A 27,312-nucleotide genomic window follows, 5' to 3' on the forward strand; every position below is an offset into this window, starting at 1 on the left:
GTTCTTTTTGAGAATTCAGAATGGAAATGCCACCTAAATATTGTGAATTTACTTGAAAAAAGTCTTGTCTGCCCACGTAATTGGGCCCACTGACTATCAGTCCGCCGGACGATATCGGCCTGTCAGTTGTTCGGAACTGTCAAATTTTTGTTCTAACTGACAGGCCGATATCGTCCGGCGGACTGATAGTCAGTGGGTCCCTTAAGGTAAAGACACTGGGTTGACTTTACACTGGCTAGAGATTAATCATGAAATAAATTGAAACCTCAGATCACTTCACCATCTATATGGAGTTGTCTGTCCTACCCCTAGCGTGTTCTTGCAAAGGCGGAGGCAATAGGTTTCCACGAGGTCTCCAATTTTTTTTAGGTATAGTCCAAGTTTTGGACCGTAGTTGGGAGATTTTGGACTACAGTTTGGACAACCCATCTTCCATCAGAATTCTCATAAAAAGCGTTACAAAAAACTGTCACCACGGTCTCCACGGTTTATCCTCCGGCGTTTTCCTCGTAACTAAAGCTAAAGGCGCTGGATCATCTGCAGGTGGAGGGGAGCTCCATCCAGAGCTGGCTGGTGAGAAGCACCTGGGTTCTGAAGAGGCGGAGGACGCTCGAGGGGAGAGGGGGACGAGGGTTGGAACTGCTCCTAGAGCGTTGGCGCTGACGCCGGCTGGGAGGACCAGGGCGATGTCGCCGTTGGAGAGGCGCGTTGGGACGAGGCGCACTCCGGAGCCGGGGCCCGCTGAAAGAGAAAACTTATTAGAATGGCAAACCTATTAAATTCTAAGATCGATATCCATTTTAGTTGCGTTACAATGGTAGTGTCACCGAATCTAAACTTGAACGCAAGCGAAGTTGGGATATTTATTGCTTTTACCAAAGCAGAGTAGGGACCTAGGGACCTCGTTTTGATAGCGATAAGATATCACATTGTTTTGCTTTAGAATGTCGAATTGTCTCTACTATAAAATTGTTTAAACAAAATTTTACAGGTCAACTAGGTAAATGAACATGATACTTCGGAAATGGAATCATTGCGTTATTCATGCAAAAACATTATAACTTCCAATTATTATTTGCTTTTGTCAGAATACGAATATTGCTTTCAAGAATCTCAATTTTAATAAAATGGGGAGCGCCCTAAAATTACAGAACTGCGTAAAAAACCCGATTTGCAAGAAGTGATCCCATAAGTGTTCCGTGAACAAAGTGTTGTACGGAACACTAAAAATGAAAACTAACCTGATATTAAAATAGTGGAATGCGGAACAGCGGCGTCCTCCGCATCAGACGGCGGCGTCGGCGCACCCGGTGGCCTTGCCCCCTCCACGTTTCCCTCCAAATGCTTCACCAGCCGCTTCCTCAACCCTGCCTCCAGGCCCGGGAACCGGGAGACTTCGGACACACAATGCCGGTACCCGGCACGGAACCGGTCCGGGGACGCCTCGGTGCGGAGACCTTCCAGGTGCTTCACGGTCATCTCGAGGATGTCGGCCTTTTCGAGCTTCGAGTGTCTGGCTGGCTGTAACAAGAATGGGAGTTGTGATGCCTGCTGTGGAAGGAATACCTAACTATAATGTATTATTTGAAATAATACTACAAGTGCAACAGAGACAAGTCATGTTAACCTACTTTCTGTGTACGATAAGAGCCTAACCGAATTTTAGTCCTTTTTTGGCATTTTTGCCGAGGATTGTTTTTTCTTCTCTAAACAGCACAACCAAGATTTAGACCCTGTAGGGGAGACCGAGGTGAGTTGAAATCGAATAGAGGTTAATCGTCTTGAAGCAAGGACGCGTATTGAGCGACCCGCAGACGGTGGGATGCGGCCGTCGCGGCTACATATCCTTTTTTGAACTGGTGATAGCGACACGACACGACAAACCATGTCTGTCTTTATACTATTTTAAAAAATGATTTACTCAAGTTATTTAATATAAATAAACTGCTATTATATTATCATTGCCACTTAAAAAAATATAGGTACCTATTAATGTATCGCTACGGGAAACGAATTAAGCGATCAATATGTCAATCATGATTTTTTATATCATTATATTTATGCGTCCCAATTATATGGCTAACGGGACGTACGTCCACGTTGAAAAAACAAAGGACTCGGCTATATGTCACTTAGTGTTTTTCATCTGTCAATATGATGCCTACTTAAGCCTTATAAGAGTTATAAGCAACATCGTTACTTAAATGACAAATGTCATTATCTGCCCAGTTTGTTTAAGTATTTTTTCGTGGCGCACAATTGATGGCTTCCAGTAGTTCCAGTTCGTTGAGACAATAATAATCGTTTGAATGAAAATAAGTAATAAAGTTCTTTTATTTCCTTACCTACTTTAAATTATTATTTTAAAGGTCAAATAAATCAAAAACCATTTGACTTGACAGAATTATTGCATACAAACATGAACTGTCATAGGGACTGGCGAAAGACATTTAACCAGGGGGGGGGGGGGGTCAAAGAGCTTCGAAAATTGCGTTACGTAATATTTGAACGTCCCCTAACTGGTCACTAAATAGGAATTTTCGCAGTAAGCAACGGTTACCAAATGAAACTCATTAAGCAGCGAGTTACTTACGTCTTTTTTCATGGCATCCAATATGAGCGCCTTCAGTTCGTTGAGACAATTATTGATACGTGCCCGCCTCCTCTTCTCCATTATCGGCTTATTGCTCTGCAACAAAGAAATACTCATTATGAATATTACTGCAAAAAATATATTGTTAAGACTTCGTCCTATAGATTCCACAGTATATGTATGTATTTACAACGAAGTTTTACGAGTATTTGTACTTTTGCTTGACCTTTTTTTAGGCTTTCGTACCCAAAGGGTAAAAACGGGACCCTATTACTAAGAATCCGCTGTCCGTCTGTCCATCTGTCCGTCTGTCACCAGGCTATATCTCATGAACCGTGATAGCTAGACAGTTGAAATTTTCTCAGATGATGTATTTCAGTTGCCGCTATAACAACAAATACTAAAAATTATGGAACCCTGCGTGAGTCCGACTCGCACTTGGCCGGTTTGATTTTCTTAGCCTATTTGGGTGTCTTACTGCTGGGAAAAGGCCTCTCCCCTGGTTCTCTATAACTCCCGATTTTGTGCTTCCTACGGCCAGTTGCAATTGCAAAGGAAGTTGATGTCAAAGTCGTCTCGCCATCTTCTCCTGGGTCTACTCCGCCCACGTTTCTTTACTGGCATCCACTTAGTGGCTATGTAAGCCCACCTATCCGGATGCATGCGATAGACGTGGCCGGTCCAGTCCCATTTGAGCCTGGCGGTTTTTTTGCCAACATCAGCAATGCGGGTTTTGGGGCGCAGCGTATAGTGATGTTATGATTTACCTTAATTATGCTCGGTAACGTTTTTAAACAATAAAAACAATTTTAATAACAAAACTTCCGTAAGACACAGACATATTAATATATTTAATAAAAACAATTTCCTGAACATGTGCAATTGTACATGCACTGTTTGTGTTTTTTTTCCACTTTTCGGCACTTAATCATGAATTTTCATATTTTGACGTAGCTATTTATTTGTGATTGATAGCTGTGATTGATGAGGCTTAAAATTAAAAATGCAGCTTATTATTAAAATATACTCAAAATGGCAGTTTAATGGTTTTAATCTATTATTACAAACTACAAAGTATCTAATCGATAAGCACATACGTGGGTGGACATGTCCATAAAAGAGTTACCTACTGTGAGCTTGGAGCCTAACTATGGTAACGCAATATTTTATCAAGAAATTAAATTAAAATCTTGTGTATGGTAACGCAGTGGTATTGGCATTTGGAGACTAATACGTTATCGAGAAACGAAATTGAAATGCTTAAATATCACATAAATCCTGAAACCCTGAACGGTTACGCTTACGTTTCAATCACAATAACGACAGTCATGGACAGTGTGATTGAGTTCTAAATAACCGGCGCATTATACGTCCCACGCGAACATTATTGCCGGACCAAGTACGGCGTGCGACAAAAACAGACATTAATCTCATGTTACGGAGTAGGTATAATGCGGTAAGGAATCGCGTATATATGTACTTCTTATATATGTATACCTATACCAAGTAAGTATAAACAGTGTAAGCGAAACAAAATGCATCAAGCATACCGTTCGGATTCAGACATTTCAGACTGCACCAGAGCTACTGTTGCAGTAATGCGGCGCGACACTGCTGCCTGTTGGCTGTTACATTGCTGCCGCAAATGCCAAAATAAAAATAGTTAAGTATGCCCGGGATTTTGACATTAGTGCCAGCAATGCAATAATGTCGCGCTGCAGTAATGCTAGTCACTGGTGTGTAGTCTGAACCCACTTTGTATAAGTTTATACCAGGGACCGGACAACCCTTTCCGCGATAAAACCCTTTCAATGGGCGACACTTAAACACGGCTAACACATTGAAAGACTTTCCCTTTTGAACTGCAAGCCCATTCATACCCTTACCTTTGACTAACCCTTACCGAAAAGCTAACCAAAAATAAGGCTAGCTCTTAATAAGGGTTACCCTTATCTTTAAGCGCTTTTTATAAAGGTTTCCCTTTGCGTGAAAGGGACAGGATTAGTATATATCTACGGTAGTGTATGAAAAGGAAAGAAAATACGTGCCTAGTCAAAGAACGCCGCCGTCGCCGCCGACGATCGCTCGGATTCGAAGTAATGTGTGCTTTATGAACAAGGTAGACGACTTAAATTAGCACGCTTATATGCTAAAAGGGAAGCCCTTTATAAGGCTAACTCTTATAAGCAATATGCAAGGTGTTGGTGAGCGGATGATAAGGGTTTTGTAAGGGTATTTGGGCTACCGATTACTCAAATGTGGTAGCTTTATATAAGGGTTTTTAAAACCAAAACAAAGGGTTTCGTCTGGCAAAGGGTATGGTGAGTTAAGCCTTATGCAATACCCTTATAAAACCCCGATAAGGGATAGCGGGTCGGTCCCTGGTTTATACAAACGGATTTGCTATGTTAGGAAACGCCGCGGCGCGTGGCGTTCCGAGGTTCCTACCTAATCGTGCGTCACGTGGTGCGGCGCGCGTGACGCTCGCCGCGTCACAATCACGGCGGCCTTCACCTTGACACGCACGCGCGCTCTGCTATCATCTATTATAGAACACGGTATCTCTAGTCGTCCGAGTAGTACCTATTAACAGTATTAACACACCTTTCGGCCACAAATGGCACGGCGAACGAGTAAAAGTGCACGTGGCAGACAACACACATACTTAGATCGATAATATGATCATTATAGAAACCGATTTGCTCACCGTCTCCACGGTGGCCTTCACCTTGGGAGCTTGGGACGCACAGTCTCTAGGTACAGTCAACCAATTTGATTCCTATGCCACTATAGAACCATGTCATAATTAATCAATGTGTTGATCTACTATGGCGGTGCTTATTGGATATGTCATGTATCTAGTAGTTAAAGCGACAAGGTTATATAGTAGCCTAATAGGAATCAAATTGGATGACGGTACATATAATCATAGAACACGGTATCTCTAGTAGTTAGTACATATCAATACCTAATTGAATTGAGGTAACGGTATTTGTTGTCGGAGTAACATAACGTAAGATTTTTTTTAATTATTTAAACTACAAGTTTGTTGACCCCTTTATTTATAATAATTTGTGGATTATGAATCCAACTAGGGAAGCATCTCCAATCTCCACCCCCTTCGCCCCCTTCACCTTACAAAAAAAAAGCAGTCTAATAACATTAGACCCAGTAGACCCTACTCATAGTGTTGTGTTCCTGCCGGTGAGTAAGTTTGCCAGAGCTCAACGAGGAAGGTGCAGTGTTTTAGGAACGGCAACGCGCGAGTAACACCTCTGGAGTTACAGAGGTGTCCATAGAGGCTACGGTGACTGCTTACCATCAGGCGGGTAGAGTTATGCCGGAGGCAAACAACCATACGGCCCGCTCCGACGTAGTATAAAAATAAAATAAACTCATTAGGACGATTACCTCAAGTTTATGCACATTTTATGTCATCTTATATTATTATAGTTGCGACGGGAAAGTGTAACTGCATGACTGACAGACGTTTAATAGTCTACGTCGAGAACAATGAGAGCATCATACTAACACCCATACTGCTCTGATCTTTTTCGACCTTATTTCTATTGCAGTAAGGTGTATGTAAAGTCAGGTAACAGTGTAGGATATATTTAAATACAGCGGCAGCCTGGCGCCACAGTGTTAATTCTAATTAAGGATCGTGCCATGACATTTATACGCCTAGAAACAGCAAAGGCACAACAGATACAGATTACAGCACGGCTCACCTTCACTGCGTGTCTATACAGGAATCGCTTTATAATGTAGTCAAACCAAGAAAAGTCTGCAGAGATTTTGACAGCACATGTAGTGCAGCGGTGTCAGCATACTCAGCATGGTTGCATTTTTATCACCTGTCACTATGCCTGTCACTTTCGCACTTACATACTTGTTAGAACGTGACAGGCATGGTGACAGGCGATAAAAATGGTACCGTGCTCAGCCCACAGGTGTTATTTTAAACATGAAACTTCTATGAAATTGCGTGACAGCGTGTGATGTCAAAATCTCTGCAGAGTTTTCTTGGTCTAACTCTATGCACTTATAAGAGATCTTAGACTATTTATTTGCATATAAGTTCCTTTCCCAAATCATTAGGTAAGTACCTTATTCCTAGGCCCTTTCCTGGCTTGCCGATACAGGCGCAGTATTTTCTAATGTTGCACCGATTCCCACTACATAGTATAAAACAAAGTCGCTTTTCGCTGTCTGTCTATGTATGCTTAGATCTTTAAAAGTACGCAACGGATTTTGATGCAGTTTTTTTAATAGATAGAGTGATTCAAGAGGAAGGTTTATATGTATAATTTGTAAAGATTTTGTGTAAATTAGCTGAACTACCCGTGCTAAGACGGGGTCGTTCGATAGTTAATAATAAGTTATTATCAATTCAGGCAAGGGTCTTGCGTTCTCTTTCTTTTGCATTCATCACGAACACCTAAAATCTTTTAGACATATTGCCCACAGCCATAAAACTTCAACTTCAACGCGTGTCAGATAGCAGCTACTGCACGATATTTCAGTAGTTTCCTGAACAGTCAAAATAAAACGGTCTTTTACGATTTGGCAGAGCAATCAGTTGCGCAGCGCCAACCCGGAATGTTACTTTAATTTGTCTGCGATGCGTGGAATTTCGACGAATAATAAATACCACCAAAAACATTACATATGTTGCCAAGACTAACAAGCTTTTAAAAAGTTATCAGAATTCGTAGATCTCTGCATCTGCACAGATTCTGAAGTGACAAAGTGTGGATTTAATAGGAATTTGATATTTGGTGGCTCTTTACTTTATTATTATGGTGGCTAGCTTTACTTTGACACTGCAATGTCAGAACTAGCTTAGCAGCTCTTACACGTCTGAATATTTGTGACGTTTTCAACCAAAAGGTACCACATTGTCGCTTGTCGATAAGGTTGATTTCGAATTTAAGCTATATGGAAATAGCGTCTTATTGACAACCGACCATAAATACCCCTTAGGTTGAAATTAGCACATTTAAAGATTCGTCATAACACTAGAATTGCAATCTGCATTGGCCGCTTAGTATTGGGGAAAACTTGCGCTTATTAGCCATCGTCGCGGTAAAAATGGAATCGCACCATTAGGAAAGCACTTAGCGGCATCATGAAAGCGTTTAATTATGGCGATTGGCGTCATACCCGGCCCAGCCCGTCCACTTAAGGTCAGCGCACACCTACGCTAAACATTTCACGGTTAGAGGTACAGTGAACATGTCACGGCTTTTCTTATAGATCATACTGAGCATCTTTTCATTTTATTTCATTTGTATTTGGCATATAGGGGAGCCAAAATTATTTTAGGGATTTCGAGGTTGGGTGCATAGTAAAAATTACTCAATATGACCTAGGTATAGATATGAAATTTTTAATCACTGATTGAGATAGATTCATTTGCACCGATTTAGCAGTGTATATAGTATGAATTTTCTAAAATGATTTTAAAGCCTTTGTTTCTTTTATTTAGCGGTTACCAATGCTACCGCTACTCACTGAACTGCAACAAACTCGTTTAAAGAGATTTTACCGTCCTACTTATATGGTTCAAATTTACGTAGCAGCTCTGTATTCCGAGTCCACACACAGGCAACCGATCGTCGTTCAATACCCAAACTCGTTATCTAAGAATGAGCTGTTACTATTTTGAACCTTAATACTATGATGATAGTTGCTTTTTAACGACATGGTTGCTTTGGCACGCGCTCGGCACGCGACTAAGGCGCCTCTCCATGAAAGAAACAAAGGCTCTTGTTTAACGGATTAGGATCTAAGGCCTAAAAATCATCTGAGAAAATTCATAATATAACAATGTAAGTGAGCGCCACACTTGCGTGAAAAATTTGCGTGTTATTTAGTTTTATAGGTTGTTTTGCATAGCTACGAGGAAAATACCTACTATGCCCAAGGAATGTACTTTCATTAAATGTTAAATAATTTTAATTTTGATGAGAATAGTCATGTGCAAAAGGTACCTAAGTTATACTTGTAGCACATAACAAGAAACAGGAAAAACGACAAAATGCAAAATAGAGCTAATAATATAAGGAAAACCATTGTAAATAAATAAAGATAGGCTAAAGACATATATATATATATAACAAATATGGCAAACAACAGTTAATTTGAATCATCACGACAATTATATACCATTATGGGCACGGTTCAGGTAAAGGTAAGGTTTTTGTAAATAATTTCATTGGTTGTTTTTATTAAACGTCGAACGACGAAATATATTAGGTACCTATGTAGGTACGTAGTAGGTTAATTTATAGGAAATTATATATGTTGGCTATAGATGTTAACCAAGTAGTATGCAGTATGGTGCAGTGTACACTTCTCTAGGCGGCACGCGGCGTGTCACTAAGCCCATTTCCCTCTGACGCACAGCATTTGATTTTCAAATATTGCGCTAGTTTTCCTAGACGACAGCCAAGAAAAACGGGTGTTTTATATGGAAAGGAACACAGCGGGAGTTTATCCGTTAATGGATGGTCGGATGTAATACACTAGCCTCTATTCGCGGCACTAAGGTAGGCTAAAAAAAAAAACCTATATACGTATTATAAACTCCCCGAATCGCGCTTAAAGTGGTATGGCCATGTCATGAGGAGGCCGGAAGATCACATGACTAGACAAGTCCTTAACATCAACATCGGTTCCAAAAGATCGTGCAGAGGAGCCTTACGACCTGGATGTCCGTCATAAACAAAGACCTAGAAAGCCCAAGTAGATGTCTCGACGACCCAGAACAGATACGCCTGGCGAAGAATGAGGGGACCGGCCCGCTATCCCTTATCGGGGTTTTATAAGGGTATTGCATAAGGCTTAACTCACCATACCCTTTGCCAGACGAAACCCTTTGTTTTGGTTTTAAAAACCCTTATATAAAGCTACCACATTTGAGTAATCGGTAGCCCAAATACCCTTACAAAACCCTTATCATCCGCTCACCAACACCTTGCATATTGCTTATAAGGGTTAGCTTTATAAAGGGCTTCACTTTTAGCATATAAGCGTGCTAATTTAAGTCATCTACCTTGTTCATAAAGCACACATTACTTCGAATCCGAGCGATCGTCGGCGGCGACGGCGGCGTTCTTTGACTAGCCCGTATTTTCTTTCCTTTTCATACACTACCGTAGATATATACTAATCCTGTCTCTTTCACGCAAAGGGAAACCTTTATAAAAAGCGCTTAAAGATAAGGGTAACCCTTATTAAGGGCTAGCCTTATTTTTGGTTAGCTTTTCGGTAAGGGTTAGTCAAAGGTAAGGGTATGAATGGGCTTGCAGTTCAAAAGGGAAAGTCTTTCAATGTGTTAGCCGTGTTTAAGTGTCGCCCATTGAAAGGGTTTTATCGCGGAAAGGGTTGTCCGGTCCCTGTTATAAACAAACCGTCTTGACATCCTGAGCGTCCACACACGTATATATCGTAAAATTTTCCTTACACGCTTATCGGCATGCATATGTAGTGTGCACTGTGCAGCCTAAGCTGCAGCCATAATCGATATATGCCGCACGTGTTGTGATTCACCGAGAATATAACTGTAGCTAAATAATACATGAACATTTCAATGCACCACGAGACTCATTCAGGCGAGTTCTTTTGAGACCATGGTTTAAAAAAAGGGTAAAAGATAAAATAGGTAGGGTAAAAGGTGAAATGTGATATGCGTGTGGCCAGATCATAGATTTTGATCATACATTAAATGCCATTTAAGAATTGCTTACTTCATGATTATTTATCGTTCTATTCGTTCTACACTTTTCTATATTAATAAACAATACTACTATATATAAATTATAAATTTTATTTTATTCCTACTAAACAATACATTTCTTAAAAACGAACTTATCTATAAAATTAAACTAAATTAAAACTAAAAACTAAAACTAAAATACATCTAGAATAAAAATAAAAATAAAATAAACAATACATATAGATTTTTAGGATATATAGGATAGGACCTATGCGTAAGGTATGCGTGATTATGTACAGTCGCCATCAGATATATCGGAGCGGCCATTGTGTTCACAATATCTGAACACGCACTCTAACGGCTTGACAATAGAGGCGTGTTCAGATATTTGTGAGCACCTTGGCCGCTCCGATATATCTGATGACGACTGTACATAATTAATTGATACTGAAAATCAATATGACTATGACAATGACAAGGCAACGTAAGTAATTTTAACGCCTGCACCTGTCTCATTTGCATTAAAAACTGAAAATATAACCTAAAACACTTCCGATAAGATTGAAAATTCAATATCCCGTTTTACCCGTGTTCTTGGCTAATGAGAGTAATGAGTAACATTATGTATGCAAAGAGACTGGGCGCGTGCCAGTGCAAATGTTCACATTGCTTCACAAGTTCACGACTTCACTAAAATTGACGGGCTTAGCACGGTAGCATTTTTATCGCCTGTCACCATGCCTGTCACGTTCTAACAAATATGTAAGTGCTAAAGTGACAGGCATAGTGACAGGTGATAAAAATGCAACCATGCTGAAACCGCACAAGTCTAACCTATGACTACGTATACGTGTTATTAGGGTAGACTAGCTAGATTGATCTGAAATGTACTTATGGTAAACTCGCATTATTTGGTGACACGCCTAATTCGGTGATACAAGTTTTGAAGCATGACACCCAGGAAAGCTAGTGAACTAGAGCCTTTTAAATGGGCCTCACGGCAAAGCCGCCGAAGCCGTGAAGCCGTAAGGTCCCATTTAAAAGGCCTTCACTAGCTTTCCTGGGTGTCATGCTTCAAAACTTGTATCACCGAATTAGGCTTGTCACCAAATAATGCGAGTTTACCCTATTTAACCTACAATAGGATATGGTATATCGGTATATCTATGTCTGTAATTATAGTTCATGTAGCTTCAGATACAATAAGTAAAAATGAAAGCGAGGGCCAGATGTTCATGAAAAATGTTATTTCAAAATGTGTATAAAATAAGAGCGTAACTTATTCGATTAGTATGGCGGCGACTAGGTTCGTATGACTCGAAGTCAAGTTATACTGGACTCTGGCTGATATTCGAGTTGGGAATGGTGTGTGAATGTAAGGCAGAGTAAAATAGACGGCGTCTGGCGCTACGTAACTACGGGCGCGAATGAGTTTCCCGACTTGTGGTCGCCGCTGAAAGTCTCAAATGAATTTTAAACGTCGCGCAATATGAATTTTATATACACAGGTATATATAGCTACAGTTCGTGTCCCAAAGTGTGTAAGGATTTATATTTTTTGTTAAGCTTGTTATTTATTTTTATTAGATAATGGTGGGGTCAGGCGGGGTAGGAGTAGGAGAAACATAACACAGTTAATTTTTCTAGAGTCAAGAGAAACCGTATTAGTAGTCCTTCTACGCAAGCATTTATTACATTTCAAAATTATTCATTCGTTTTATTTTTCTTTGGTTTTATAATTTTATTTAGTTTTTAATATCTTTAAGTACCTACCGTCAACCGGGGTGAACAAGGATGGCTGGGGTGAATAGGGACAAAACTTAAAATTTAATTTACCCTATAATTTCTTAAAAAATACACAAACTGTATCATTCGATTGAAAATAATAGTAGATTATGTATGATACAATTTGTGTGGGTATAGTTATTAAGAAATTGTCAGGTAAATTACATTTTACGTTTTATCCCTATTCACCCCGGTTGACGTACCTATCTTTAACTGTGTATTTTCTCTACACGTATTTCTCTTCCCCGTTTTTTTCTTACCTCGTCTAACCTTAGATATAGGCGCGTAGTCTGAGCCTTTATTTTTGATGCCGACTATACTATCCAGTTAGTGTGTAAAGTAAAAGTAGTGCCAGGCGTGGCTCACTCCGCGATTTCGTCGCGTCGCTACAAGTACACGCGACTCACACCAATTTTGGTGTCTAGCCTAACGAACGCCTGCTCGCGCTTACGCCACCTAGCGGTCATATCTGTCGTGATAGACGCGTTTTGTACGAGAGTGAACCTTAATTCTGTACCTAGTACTATTATTTGTGACGTTTTCAATCAAAAGGTACCACATTGTCGCTTACCATAAGGAAGAAAATTGCTTGTATCTTTATACGAAAAACCTGCCAGACCGTCCTTATGGCAAACGACAATGTGGTACCTCTTGCTTGAAAACGTCACATTTATTCTGTGGTAGTGTATAGAAAATGTGTCACATGTGGGCTCGCTTGCGCCGGTAATCTATTCCCGCGTTACGTAAACGTCACGTTGATCGGCTCTTTATTTATCACGGTGTACACCTACTGCATCAATGTGTGGGAGTGAATCGGCTAAATATGAGAGTGCTCTGATGCTCTAAACAATAATAGTTTGTGCAATATCTGACAGCTGGAAGCCAGTGACAATCGCGCCGATCAATACTTAAATACCTAGTTAATGTATGGAAATGATGACTTACGTACGGTCACAGGGATACAACCGTTACAGAACATTGTTTAGGAACATCAAATTCTGGCGATTTAAAAGTTTGTCTAAGACTCACCAACGCGACTCACAAAGAATCAAAAAAATCAAATCGGTTATTTTATAACTTTTTTGCGCTAGGGGTTAAAAATAGAAGCAGACAGCAACTGGTTTTATCATTAACATCCTATCTTTGCCACCTTATAAATACAACAACAGCTATCTGATATCAAAGCTTCTCAGAATTCTCTAAATAAAATCTAGTGACGTTTCAGTCTAAGCGGTAGGTAAAAGTCTGAGACGTTGGCACCTAGTGTTGGCACACATTTAACTAGCCCCGTATATCAGAAGGTTTATGATGCACTAGTACTTTTTAAACGGTTAACAAATGTACGGCTTGATAAATACAGCTAAAAGTTTGAATTTTCTCAAATGATTTTTAAGCCTCAGACCCTAATCCGTTAAACAAAAGCCTTTGTTTCTTTTATGGAGAGGTGCCTTAGTCGCGTGCCGAGCGCGTGCCAAAGCAACCATGTCGTTAAAAGCAACTATCGTGATACTAATACTATCACGATACCAGAATCAAAATAACAGTTCATTCTGAGATAACGAGTATGGGTAATGAAGGACGATCGGTTGCCTGTGTGTGTCCTCAGAATACAGAGCCGCTACATAAATTTGAACCATATAAATAGGACGGGAAAATTTCTTTTTAAACGAGTTTGTTCCCGTTCAGTCAGTAGCGGTAGCATTTGGTAACCGCTGGAAAAAAAACAAAGGCTTTTGTTTAACAGATTAGGGTGTGAAGCGTAAAAATCATTTGAGAAAATTCATACTATAACGATGCCTATTGATAGTATATACTTATGAACGCTTGCAAGTTCAAGTCCAATAAGATAAGGGTGTCTTATTGCATCGTTGAAAACCCTCCACTCCATGTTTGGACAGCATTACTGTCTGTAATCCGTCGAGAAAACCTGAAGCTCAATCGGCAGGTGATTTCAATAGCCAGTGTTAGCGGGAGGCACTCTTTGGACCTGAAGTGGGCGACTATTTATGTTCCAGAGTGTGAGGAAAACCCAAACATCACTAGTGTAATGTTATGTTATGCTCGGTTTATCTCAACCTTTGCGTGACCTGGCGCTAGCGTAAATTAAACTAAAATAGCACTTTAATAAACGCATTAGAACTGAATTTACACAAGCACGTTATGGCGTACAGGCCACTCAAAATTAGAACGCATTTAGTTGACAGCTAAATACAATAGAATTTGAATCCTATCACGATCGAATTAAGTTAAAATTGCCGCAGGCTTGAAAGCGATTTGATGTTCTTTTGTTTCGCAGGTATTGGCGCTAGCTGGCGAGTTGCGTGCCAACTCCTGACTTAATAATATAAAAGATCTTATCTCCGAATAGTTTACGTAGTGATAAGTCCTTTTTGTATGTGCTAGTGATGCGTGGTGCGTGGGAGCGGACGGGCTTCCGGCACGCGCGTATATATTACGACACGTGGCTATCGAATCGACGTCCTTGTCTGTAGTACGAATGCTTATAGCATTTCGAATTAGTAAGACTGCTGGCTGGTGTTAGAACTTTAGTCCCGCCGTGTTACCTACGGGGACTTAATAAGTGACAATCATTTATAGAAAACGCCAATAAAAATTGGACAAGTGCAAGTCGGACGGACTCGCCCGCCGTGGTACTTTTTAGTATTTGTTGTTGTAGCGGCAACAGAAATACAGTCATCATCTGTGAAAATTTCAACTGTCTAGCTATCACTGTTCATGGGATACAACCTGGTGACAGACAGACGGACAGCAGAGTCTTCGTAATAGGGTCCCGTTTTTACCCTTTGTGTACGGAACCCTAAAAACAAAATAATGATTGATCACGTGAGTTTCCTTTCTCATATCGCGATACATTATTTATCGATGGGCATTTGACGATAAAATATTCATCTTGCGGCCCCAAAGTCGTGTCTTTGAAATTTTGTAACAAGTTACTAAACCTTACCAAGCTATCGACATCCTTCATGCAAGACGATAAGATTACACCACCTAGATTACCCTAATCAAATCAATACACACGGTTTTAGCGCCTCCGTTTCGTGGCCGTAGGCGGCGCGTAGGCGCACGCACGCTCTAGTGATGTTATCGTGATGATGGATGCCTTTAATAGCTTCCCACCGATCCCACGCGGGGAACGCCCTAGTAATTAAGGACTTAGTCACTTAAGGCACTGTGGATTCAAGTTCTTTTCTCACTCTCACTGAGCGTAGGCGTGAGCTGTGCGTGATTCATAAAACCTTGTCATCAAGCCTATCCAGTCTATAGTAAAACATTTCTTACCCACCGCCTCATTGGTACGCTCGAAGATTTTAATTTATGACCCATTTCTTACCTTGTCACAGTGACAATATGAAAGTCGCTAGAGACTGTCTTGTCACTGTGACAAGGTACAAAATGGGCCCGAAATTAAAATCTGACTGTACCTATTGTCTAACATCTGAGGACGGTGCGCAGTAGCCGACTATGGTGAGTCATGCGTGGGCGCAGGTTAATTGTCGTGAGAACGCCGCACACTCCCAGACGCCTACGGCAGACGAATTATAATGGGCACTTTGGAACAAGGTACAAGGATTAAAGGGTAACGAAGAAGAACTTACGTGGCCTCTAGTAGACCTTGTGACGTCACGATCAAGTTGAAGCCTTCTTGAAGTATGGAAAACTAGGACGTTGCAATTTTGACGGTCAAATTATCTATTTAATTAAAGAAAAAGGATGCATGAACGATTTCTAACTGATTTTTAAATTTGTTGTCGGACACTGACGTAATTTATGAACGGTCCCTTATTGTCACCGCTAAATTAAAAAGTCAGACGAATCATGTGGAACTTTTAAGAACTTAGGTTGTGGCCCATGCCTAGGCCGCACGGCCACCCACGGCGGCAAAATTCGACCCATGCCGCGTGGCATGAGTGGCCCTGGCCGAGCGGTGCGAATGCAGAGGACGCTGGTTCGATTCCAGCCCTGGGTACTGGAGACCTTGGCCACTTTTTCTTTCGTATATAAAACCTATTACAGTTTATCTCAAGTTATTTTGATTTTTGATATGTTAAATCAAGAAGTTCTGTAAAGATCGGACGCCGCTCCAGCCCTGAGTGTGGGCGGGCGACGCAGTGGGCGCCGACGCTACGAGGCACTTACTGAAGGCGTTGCTAAATTACTCGAGTAATTGCCATGAGAAATAGAACTAAAGCTATAGTCTGTGCGGATAGAGACGTGGAAATTCAGGGGCGTAGCTAGAGGATATGGCGCCCGGGGCAGTCACCAAATTTGCGCCCCCTGACGACTGACAAAAGTTTCCCTGCTGCTGCCTTTTGCCCATTTTGGCGCCCCCTCCTTAGATGGCGCCCGGGGCAATTGCCCCCTATGCCCCACCTAGTTACGCTACTACGTGGAATATAAGGAAACCAATATATTCTATGACTTCTCTTTCCGCACAGGCTCTAGGAAAACAACTGGGTTATGTATTTAATTATACAGTCGATGTTAAAGATATGTTTACATTCTTCGCCTAATTAGAAAGGAGCTAGAGCGTTTTCACATTGTTCGATCCGATATCGGATGTAGGATCCTACATCTGCGTAGTCAGGCCGCGGGGGCGCGCCCGCCGTCCTCTAGCGGTCACGCACACTACAGCAAGCATTATGCCTACACATACGCACACAAACAAATATTATTGGTCCGACAGCTGACGGGGGGCTCCGACATGGCTGAATTTATCGGAAGCGACTTTCCGATATCGGATGTCGGAAGGCACCTATGACCAAAACAGCTGCAGACGAGTGCCATATTAACATCGCCTTTTTTGCTTTTTTTTTTTTTTTAGTAATTGATTTATTAAATGCATAAATAAATACAGATAAACACAATATATCTTACATAAACTACCTTCCAACATCGGATATCGGATCGGACAATGTGTAAACGCTCTAAGGTGCAATAGTGTAAACATATCTATGACACTGGCTGTATCAGATAAAAGCGGCAGTGCATCATGTATCCGATTCAATATTATGTGACGATTTGATTTTAATTGTCGCGCCAACGGTTTCAAACTCCTGTCGCTCTTGGTTTACAAGGAGGTCGCGTCAAAAGGGTTTTCCCGTGTTCTTGAGGCCGTCATCGTCTTCTTCTTTCAGCAGTTAGACGAAAAGCCCATAATGTACGATCAAAAGAGGAAACAGAACGCCTCATAATTACCACCGTATTACACCGCGCTCCCTATACTCGTATATTAGTCATACACGAAAGCTTGACAAAACAGTTTACAAGGTCGTGCCAAAAGATAACGTATCGTCAATAATCACATCACTAACGCCATGCTAACGAGCCTTTTTCCACGCGCACGACCAGCGTGTTTTACACGCTTGCACGATCAGCGTGACGCACTGGTTTGCGCGCGTGCACGGAAAATTAGCGTGGACAATAACTATTTAAGTGAGGCGGAGAAATAGTCATTGTGTCCGCTTAGGTGCCTACATTATGCCTAAACTTCGTAGATGGAAAAGTTAAAAGATGCTAGTTAGACTTTTAAGAAGTGCAAACAGTCTTACAATAGTAGATTGTGTCACAAGGGAGCAAAATGACATATTTACGGCGAGGGCGTACATTGAATCCTGAACGAAGCGAAGGATTCTATAATTGAATCCTGAGCGTAGTGAGGGATTCAAGTGTTAACGCTCAAGGTGGAAATAATTTTGCTACCATATTGCTACAGTTTTTCACATCACCTATGAGGAAATAGTTATGTTCCAAAATATTATTTAACCTAAGAAAGTTGTATGCAAGAAAAAAAAATCATGTCCTAGAACAGAAAAGTGCCACTGATCCCTCCTAGCAGGGAAGAAAAGTGCCACTTTGAGGACTCCTAGCAGGGAAGAAAAGTGCTACTTTGAGGACTCCTAGAGGAAAGAAAAAACCCTTTTTCGAATAGGTGATGTGAAAAATAAATTGCCGAAGATTGGGCATAGTTGAAGGAAGAGGGAAAGTCGGAAAGCGCCCCTGAGGCCTCTCGCGAACATTGGAACCAGCTTTTATAAGTATGTGGGTTTTTTCATAAGAAATCGGACAAGTGCGAGTCGGACTCGCCCACCGAGGGTTCCGTACAAATTTAACAAATTTTTTTTTACAAATTTTTAGTTTTGAAATTTTTCTCTGTAAGTACTTGTAGTGTATGATTTCATAGTTCTAGGTCAACGGGAAGTACCCTATAAATTTTGATTTCCTTGAGTGTGTCGAAATATACTTTTTTTTACGTTAACTTAGAAGTGATTTATTTACAGCTTCAAGGGGCCATACACCACCATACACCTGAGCAAACTGTCTTAATTTCAACTCGATATCTCCACGCGTTCCCGATAATTTTCCTTTTGCGGTACGGAACCCCAAAAATAGCTACCACTGCTGATAAGCAGGTAGTTTCCTAATCTTATCTACAGTCAAACACTCTTTTACGGCGTTGCACCTTCAGTAGCTGTTTTTCTATTTGTGTAGTACCTACCTAGGTGGTAGCATAAGTGTGTTAAAAAGATAACATGATTACGAAATATAATAATCAATTGGCGTTTAATTAGTTTCTTACGCGTTGATGTCTTTTTATAGATTGTTTAGCATTGAGTTTATTTTTTATACATTTTATAGTCCCGACCAGTACCTTGCTTAACGTTATTTTATATAATAAAATTGTCTAAGGAAGTATAAATACTAATTATATAACAATTAAAACAGCTTGTACTAATCAAGCCACACTGAAAATTAAAGGAATATCGGTCCTGTTAGTTTTCACCTGAGAGCGCGGAGCAAAAGAGGGTAGGTAAGTATTAATTAACTTTTCATAATGTTCGCCAACGAAACGATATTTGTTATCAAAATATATTATAGGTAGTATTGTCTTCGGTTACCGCGATACTCATGACATAAAACTATAAAAACGGATTATATCGCGTATATTGAATTTATAATACATCCTGACGTTTCGAACCCTTTACAGCGTACGTGGTTAACGGGTGACTGAGGATAAACCTAAGTGCAAAAATACCCACATACAAAAATAATAAACCATGCTAAGGTAGGTATGTAATAGTAGTACACCTACTGATAGTTACGAATAAGTATGTATACCTACTGTATATCAGTGTTTTTTTTTCTTAACCAAGGGGCGTCATGGTTGATTGAAAAACACTGCTGTAAAAAATATAATCACGACAGAAACCCGATCACATGAAAAACTGAACAGGAAAAACACCATAAAATCTACAACCGATTGTCCACTAACAAAAAATTCACAAAAAAACCACGTCAAAAAAATCTCGACTCACCCTCCTATTCTCTGCCTTTTTCTCCGGCACGGCCGGCTGCCCGACACCGGTCACCATTTTCACTGTCACTCACTGTGTCATCACGGTCATGCGATGAGCTGCGCGGTCGGCGCGCGACTGCCGTGGCGACTGGCGGCTGGCGGCGTTCGGCGCGGCACGCGTCGCGCGTGGCGACCTGGCGACACGCGACCGGCACGGGGTTTCGTCTAATGGCTAATTTACATAGGTGTGACAAGATTTTTTTTCTACGTTATATTATAATAAGGTAGCCGTGCGAGTGCTGGCCACTGTCAGAGTCATCCATAGATCTATGGAGTCATCTATTGGGTATTTATCTTAATGGATTAATAGTAGATTGTGTTACAAGGGAGCAAAATGACATATTTACGGCGAGGGCGTACATTGAATCCTAAACGAAGCGAAGAATGCTATAATAGAATCCCGAGAGTAACGAGGGATTCTAAAGTAGAATCCTGAGCGTAGTGAGGGATTCAAGTGTGTTACGTCCAAGATGGAAATTATTTTGCTACCATGTGACACACTGCTTTTCACATCACCTATGAGGTAATTATGATGTTTAAAGATATTATTTAAGCTAAAAGAAGAACGTGAAAAAAATTTAAAAATAGTGTCCTAGAACAGAAAAGTGTTACTTTGATCCCTCCTAGCAGGGAAGAAAAGTGCCACTTTGATCCCTTCTAGCAGGGAAGAAAAACGCCTTTTTCGAATTGGTGATGTGAAAACACTAATAAACATACTTACATTACTTACCTATATCAGGTGCGATAGTATTGCAATTTTTTTACGTTTTAATAATGATGTGGGGTTACGTACGTCGTGGTGACACGCGACCGGCACGGGGTTTGGGTCTAATAGCTAATTCACATAGGTGTGACGAGTTAGGTGTTATGTATTGCATTTTTTTGCTACGTTATAATTATTTTAACATCCAGCCCTGCCATATTCCAGCCCTGGGCCTTGGTCACTTTTTCTTCGATTATGAGATTTCTTTCGTTTTGTAATTTATATACTTAGTAGTTTTTCTACTTAAAAAACACAAATTATTATTTATTACACAAATTCATGAAATTAATTTGTTTATTTTAGTCAACACCTAGATGCACATAGGCACCGAATGTAGACTAGAGAGAAAATACTACTCAGCGCAATGAGATTTTGGCTCATCTCCAGTTGTACAAATGTCCGTTTAATTTTTAATAGCAATGGCGCTTCAACTAACGAACCATACTGTCATTCATAATCTTGGCCAGTGGCGGATTAGCCAAGTGGCAAAAGTAGCAAATGCCACGGGCCCGCGCACCTATTGCGGCCGTAAAAAACCTAAGTTTCACTTCGTTCGTTCGAAAATTAAAACAATCCATCCATCAGCAGCACATCCCTTTATAATAAAGCACGCGGTTTTTTTTTCTCGGTCATCTGATTTAATGGCTCCTCTACACGATGGCCCAGCGTAGGCCAGTCCAAGCGACGCATTTATGCGTTAGAGGGAGCACCTCATTCCACCGCATAACTGCGTCCCTTCCCCTTGGCCATCGTGTAGAGGAGCCATAAAATAGGTGTGCGGCAAACACTGCGTTTAGCGCATAAAACAACCGCGCGCAGTGACTGGGTCTCCGCGGTATTTGTTTAGTCTATGTTGTAGCCAAACCAAACCCATAGAACCACAGGTGTGGTGTGTGGTTGTACTCGCAACGTGACTTTATCTTAATAGCGTCGGCGCACGCGCTTACTATTTAAATGCTGAGATCACCCGCGTCGTTCCGATCGGTAGACTTGCATAGTCGAGTCGAATACTCGGATGAACTTGTATACACGATGATACACGTATAGGGTTGTCATACGTCAGGGTCTTCCCTCTGACTCTAAATAATTATTATAATAAATTTAAAAAACGGTGGAGCCTTCGGGGTTCGCGAGGCCTACAGGTTAACTAGTCTTCATTTAAAAGTTGCACTTATAATAAGCGCCACATAATGAAAAGAGAATACAGAAAAGAAACACACATTACCAACCAGCCCAACTCCTCAAGGAATCATATCAGACCTTTGATGTTGAGTAGGACCTTGAGGGAGATCGCTTGCAGATCCGAGATGTTTTGTCCTGAATGAAGCCACTCCGCTGCATTTCAGCACCACATGAGAGGCCGACTCTTCTGTCTCCATGCACCACCTGTCTGTACCACCTGAATTTGTATTAAATTGAAGGTTTGTATCAACAATCCAAACATTACGAATCACGAATTACGAGGTCACGTAACACTGGCCAACGACAGAATTCAACTCTCACGCTCTTTCTATACTCTCTATAGGTTGACACAGCCGCGGCATCTTTCGCCGCCTAATGTATTGACTGCGCATAAATTTGTTCGCGTCGTCCGCCGGCACTTCAAAGCGACCGCCTCCAACAGTGGTGTGTGACAGTAGTGTAGGTAATGATACCCCGGCACAGAATAACTAATAGTACCCCGGTGTGTTGTGTGCAATAAAGGGTGTTTTTAACAACTCCATGACTTCCACATACCTACGTTATTTTTTTGACCGTCAAACGTACTGTTTCTATTTGTTACCCTATTAGCCTATTAAAACAGGCCTCGACGTAGTGTTTTTTGGCTATACAAAAACGTATGTACATGAAATCAAATTAAAAAAACAGACGCGAAATGCCTTTCGCCAGCGATATCTCATTGAAAATTGCATTGCTAATAAATTAAAGCAGGCGAAGCGTTAAAATGCTTCCGTACCCGGGCGTTTTTTTAAATATATATTGAAAACCTGATTCTCACACATCCAGTGGTGTTTTTGGGTTCTTTCAACTCAGAATCACTAATCCTGATTTTAAAAAAATCCCAAAAATTTGTATGAAAATTGTACATTCCACTAGTTACGTCAAGCCCAAGTACAAGTTTAGTGAAAAGAAACTTCACAGTAAAACGTGACGTAATGAAATGGACATTTGGGAATCTTTTTTTAATGGAAGGATGGAGAATGCTGTCGATTCTGAGTAGAATGAGCCCAAGAATGTCCAGATTTGAAATAATCAGGTTTTCAATATTTATTTTTTAACGCCTACCTAGTTGTTTCGGAATTTACAGATATATGTTTCCCTAATATAACTAACACTAAGAACCTAACCACCGGCATACTATCGAAGTTACTGTCTCAATGTCTGCAACGATATCAATAGCACACGCAGTGCAACTTTTATTTATACGTCATACTTTCACAGAAGTTTGACGTTTAAAATAACGGTTGCACTGCGGGTGCTATCAAAATCGTTGCAGACGTGTCTTGGTCTCACTATCAAAAATATTTAAATAATATAATATATCTGTCCAGCCAGAGTAAATAAATGTATTACCTACGTGTTTATACCTAAATGTACGAAGCGATTAATGAGGGCTAACGCGTATGAATTCGCCGCTAGGGGCGCTAGTGTAGATGGTGGTCTTTTCCATAGTTCGAAATGTCAAATGTCACTTCAATAACTGACAACTGTTCTTTAGTCTTTTGGAATTCAGTGTTGCCATGAAGTTGACTTGTGTTAACTTATTCTTCGGCGTTTTTAAGGTTAACTGAAATAAACTCAATAAGTTTTGACAACTAGATAGCGAGCGAAGGTAGTCAAGTCAAGGTAGGTTAGGTAGGAAAGATTTTATGGTCAATTGTTTTCATTATCTCATCGCATTATCAATGTTTTAATTATCTTATTGTTTTTTTTAATGACTTAAGGAGCGTCATTTCAATGCTTCTATCCACGAATGTTGTTGACATACTTTGTTAGAAAGGAACTTTAATTGAATTTATTCTTCGAGGGTACTCAAGTTATAACAGTAAAATATACGTTTTCTGTATCTTTAGATAAACGGATGGGAAGATTGTTAGCTAGACCTTTTGTATTATTCGTGCCGAGTACACCAAGCTTTCGCAAGATGAGCATCGACATTGGAGGTAACAATCAAACACATTATATTGTTGGTACTTTTATAACTTTCTGGTTTCAATAACATATGACTTTAACTGGCGTATTTAGTAAGAGCTATGATTTTAATAATTAAGTAATACAAACCCAGTCCAATTGTCAATTGAGTAAAGTCTGTAATTTTATTACTTTAAAATTGATAACTATATAGCCTTGTAGCCAGAATATTTATTTACACATTTGTGTTACTTTTTACAGGAATGAGAATCAAATACAAGGACAAGGATGAGACGTTTCTGGAAAAACACCTGGTCTCAAAGGAGCCCTTTGGTCAATTTAAGGCTTGGTTTGAAGAGGCCTGCACTAAAAAGGAAATCCTTGAGCCAAATGCTATGTGCTTAGCCACTGTGTCACCGTAAGTTTTAATTTTTGTTTATTATCTTTTAGTAATATGTAGAAGAATCAGTGCCGGCCCGAGTCCTTGATCAGGGTAGAGCGAAATCGGGTTTTGGCACCCTTCGTTGAAGCTTTTTACCAAAAAGCAAAACGAACCGATTTTGGGCCTACGTCACACGCGTCTTTTAAAACTTATTTCTTTTCTCATATGCCATTTTGGCGCCCCCCTTGCCATCCGGCGCCTAGAGCGGCCGCTCCACTCGCTCTACCCTAGATCCGGCCCTGAGAAGAATACACTTTAATCCTAGAACATAGTCCTACAAAACTCATTTTAGAATTATGTGGCACCATGTTTCCATTTAATTTACCTTTAAGCTACATTTATTACATGCTGAACTGTAAGTAGCATGTTGTAATGTTTTCTTAATATTTTTGTATTTGCTCTTATTAGTTTCACATTTAATCATCTAGACTTCAGTCACTTAATCCATAATTAACTTTCTTGTTATTCAGGCATGAAATTGAATCTGAATTAGCAACGACTATCAATCATAAAGACCTTGAAAAGACTTACCACTAAAAGGAATTACTACGAAGTTCTATGCTAAATCTAAACAATATAAATAGGTTTACAAAAAAGTATGGTTTAGTGTTTTAGAGTGTGTTCGTCTTTTTATTGGGTAAAACTAACAGTCAAGACAGTTTTTAGGGTTCTGTACCCAAAGGGTAAACACGGGACCCTATTATTAACTTCGCTGTCTGTCCGTCTGTCACCAGGCTGTATCTCATGAACCGCGATAGCTAGACAGTTTTAATTTTCACAGATGATGTATTTCTGTTGCCGCTATAACAGCAAATACTAAAAACAGAATAAAATAAATATATAAGGTTTTATCCCATACAACAAACATGATGTTTTTTGCTGTTTTTTGCGTAATGGTACGGAACCCTTCGTGCGCGAGTCCGACTCGCACTTGGCCGGTTTTTTATAATTTTGTGCATTAATTTTTTTGTACTGTTACAGGCAAGGCTTTCCTTCAGCTAGATTTGTTTTACTGAAAGGCTACGGAAAGGACGGCTTCAAGTTTTTCACTAACTATGCAAGTAGGAAAGCTAGAGAATTGGTAAGAGTTCCTTTTCCTCTAATGTGAATCGGATCCTAGGTTCTTTCAGTTTTACTCTCAGATTAATTTATTTCACTAACAACCCACTCAACCCACTTCGCATGGTTTACACAAAACCTTAACAAATTATACTTTTCAACCTTCCTCAACAATCACCTTTTTGAAAGGTGAAAACTGCCTGAAAATCCGTTTAGTATAATATTAGTAGTTTTCGAGTTTATCGCGACCATACACACAAACAGACAGACGCGGCGGGGGACTTTGTTTTATAAGGTGTAGTGATAATACTATTACATCAGATTTGTTAGGCTATGTAAATTTACACAGATAAGATAAAAAAGAACAACATTAAAGCATTTGATGTGAGAGTTGATAATTTAATTTTTTCAGGATCTCAATCCAAATGTAGCAGCAACCTTTTATTGGGAAGTCCTAAACAGATCCATAAGGATCGAAGGTCAAGTAGAAAAGCTATCGGAGGAGGAATCAACAACATACTTTCATTCCCGGCCGGTCCCAAGCCAGATTGCAGCCTGCGCTAGTCATCAGAGCACTCCAATAGAGTCAAGGGATGTGCTGTGCGAACGAGAGAGTGTATTGGAGGCTCAGTACCTGATACCTGAAAAGGAAGTTCCTAAGCCAAGCTATTGGTAAGTTAAAAATCTGTTTGTATAGAGCCAGCATTTCAAACTTTGTTCCCCCAGATTTAGAAGCAGCTACACTGTTACAGTTGCTGGTGGAATTATGTATAAAGAACGCCATCATACTATAAAAAATCTATGTACAAAATCTCCTTTAGTTTAGAAACTTTAGATCTTGCGAGAGCGCACACTATATGTTAAACGAGTTTTTTTTATCCGCGAACAAAGTGTTCTGCAGTTTGGCGAAGTTTCAAGATTATGTAATTTTTTTATTGTGTATGTAAAAAAAAAGAGTTGCACGGTTACGATATTAAATAACAGTATTTCATTACATTAGTAAGAAAACTCTCATTTTAGCTTTAATATATTGTATTGTTACAGGGGCGGCTACATAATTCGTCCGCGAGCTGTAGAGTTCTGGCAGGGCCAACGGGACCGTCTTCATGACAGAATCAAGTTCCGGAAGCCAAATGTAGGCGAACAGCCAGACGGGAAGCTGCTACATGAAGGAGAAGATGGATGGGTTTATGAGAGACTCTCGCCATAAGTTTGTAAAGCCTGACCAGTAATATATGGTCATTGTCAAGAGGGCGCTGTTATTCTCATGTATAGGGTGACAGTTCAGTTTAGTATGAAAAAATTTGTTCCAGTGAAATTCCGCAATATGGCGCGTGATCATATTTTACTGGTCAGCCTTTACGGGCTGTGGCGCCGTCCTCATGGCTATGGGTTATGTGCTAAGCTAATTTGTCAAATTTAACCTTTAATGCCATGACAATACGAACCAAGGCACGCGTCCTCGTGAATGACGAACTATATCACCTAATGCATTTTTTTTAGGGTTCCGTTCCGTACTTCAAAAGGAAAAATCGGAACCCTTATAGATCACTCGTGCGTCCGTCTGTCACAGCCTATTTCCTCTGAAACTACTGGGCCAATTAAGAATAGTTTAGAAGTTATTTAAGAAAATAGCCAAACAATGACCATTACCATTACTAACCCCCCTTTAGCTCCGAAACTACTGGGTCTAAAATTTTGAAAAAAAATACACAAAATAGTTCTTTACCTATAGATGACAGGAAATGTGTAGTCAAGCGTGAGTCGGACTTAACCCCTTACTGCATGTAATAAAAAATATTTGTTTAAAATAGGACCTTAATAGCTGTCAATAGAGTTGAATATCATATCCGCCATATATGGCTCCTTATGCGGTAAAGGTTTAATTACTTAGTTTTTGATCCGACACTTATGGGTTTTTTAGACATTTCGCTCACGTTTCACATAAAAAATATATTGTTAATAATTGTGTAATGTACGGAACCCTTGGAACGCGAGTCCGACTGTGTTTTAGTTCTTGCATAACACCTACATAGTAATTCAGTGAGCAAATTATATCAGCTTAATTCTGTACAGCAGCGGTCGGCAATCTTAGAAGCCAATGGCGCGCACGCAGCGGGCCGCACTTTGTTATTAGTATATGTAAAGTATAGGCTAGTAAAGTTGTAATATTTTAAAGTTTCAAGCAGATTTAACAACTTTAATAATGAAATAAAACTATGAAAACGGATTATATCGCGTATATTGAATTTATAATACATCCCGACGTTTCGAATTATACGTTTCGTTTATAAATTCAATATACGCGATATAATCCGTTTTCATAGTTTTATTTCATGAGTAACTATCGCGGTAACCGAAGACAATATTAACTTTAATAATGTTTTTTTATTTGTTTCAAAGATCAATTTTAATGTAGATATGGATAATAATAATATGG

At 40.1% G+C, this 27,312-nt stretch overlaps 2 protein-coding genes across 2 annotated transcripts; one reads left to right on the top strand and one right to left on the bottom strand.

Annotated features, from left to right (window-relative positions):
- Nucleotides 1-208: 208 nt before the first annotated feature.
- On the bottom strand, nt 209-19,565 carry LOC134745895 (protein hairy). The gene is made up of 4 exons (XM_063680000.1): nt 19,436-19,565; nt 2,594-2,689; nt 1,242-1,521; nt 209-741 (listed from the first exon to the last, which is right to left on the bottom strand). The coding sequence occupies exons 1-4, from the start codon at nt 19,490-19,492 to the stop codon at nt 470-472; spliced, it is 705 nt and encodes a 234-aa protein (XP_063536070.1). The 5' UTR covers nt 19,493-19,565; the 3' UTR covers nt 209-469.
- A 3,556-nt stretch (nt 19,566-23,121) lies between these two features.
- On the top strand, nt 23,122-27,149 carry LOC134745947 (pyridoxine/pyridoxamine 5'-phosphate oxidase-like). The gene is made up of 5 exons (XM_063680089.1): nt 23,122-23,403; nt 23,633-23,789; nt 24,795-24,894; nt 25,285-25,544; nt 25,917-27,149. Exons 1-5 carry the CDS (start codon nt 23,322-23,324, stop codon nt 26,080-26,082), a joined length of 765 nt encoding a protein of 254 aa, XP_063536159.1. The 5' UTR covers nt 23,122-23,321; the 3' UTR covers nt 26,083-27,149.
- Nucleotides 27,150-27,312: the final 163 nt, after the last annotated feature.

This window comes from Cydia strobilella, chromosome 12 (assembly GCF_947568885.1).
Source record: "Cydia strobilella chromosome 12, ilCydStro3.1, whole genome shotgun sequence".
NCBI classification, from domain to species: domain Eukaryota; kingdom Metazoa; phylum Arthropoda; class Insecta; order Lepidoptera; family Tortricidae; genus Cydia; species Cydia strobilella.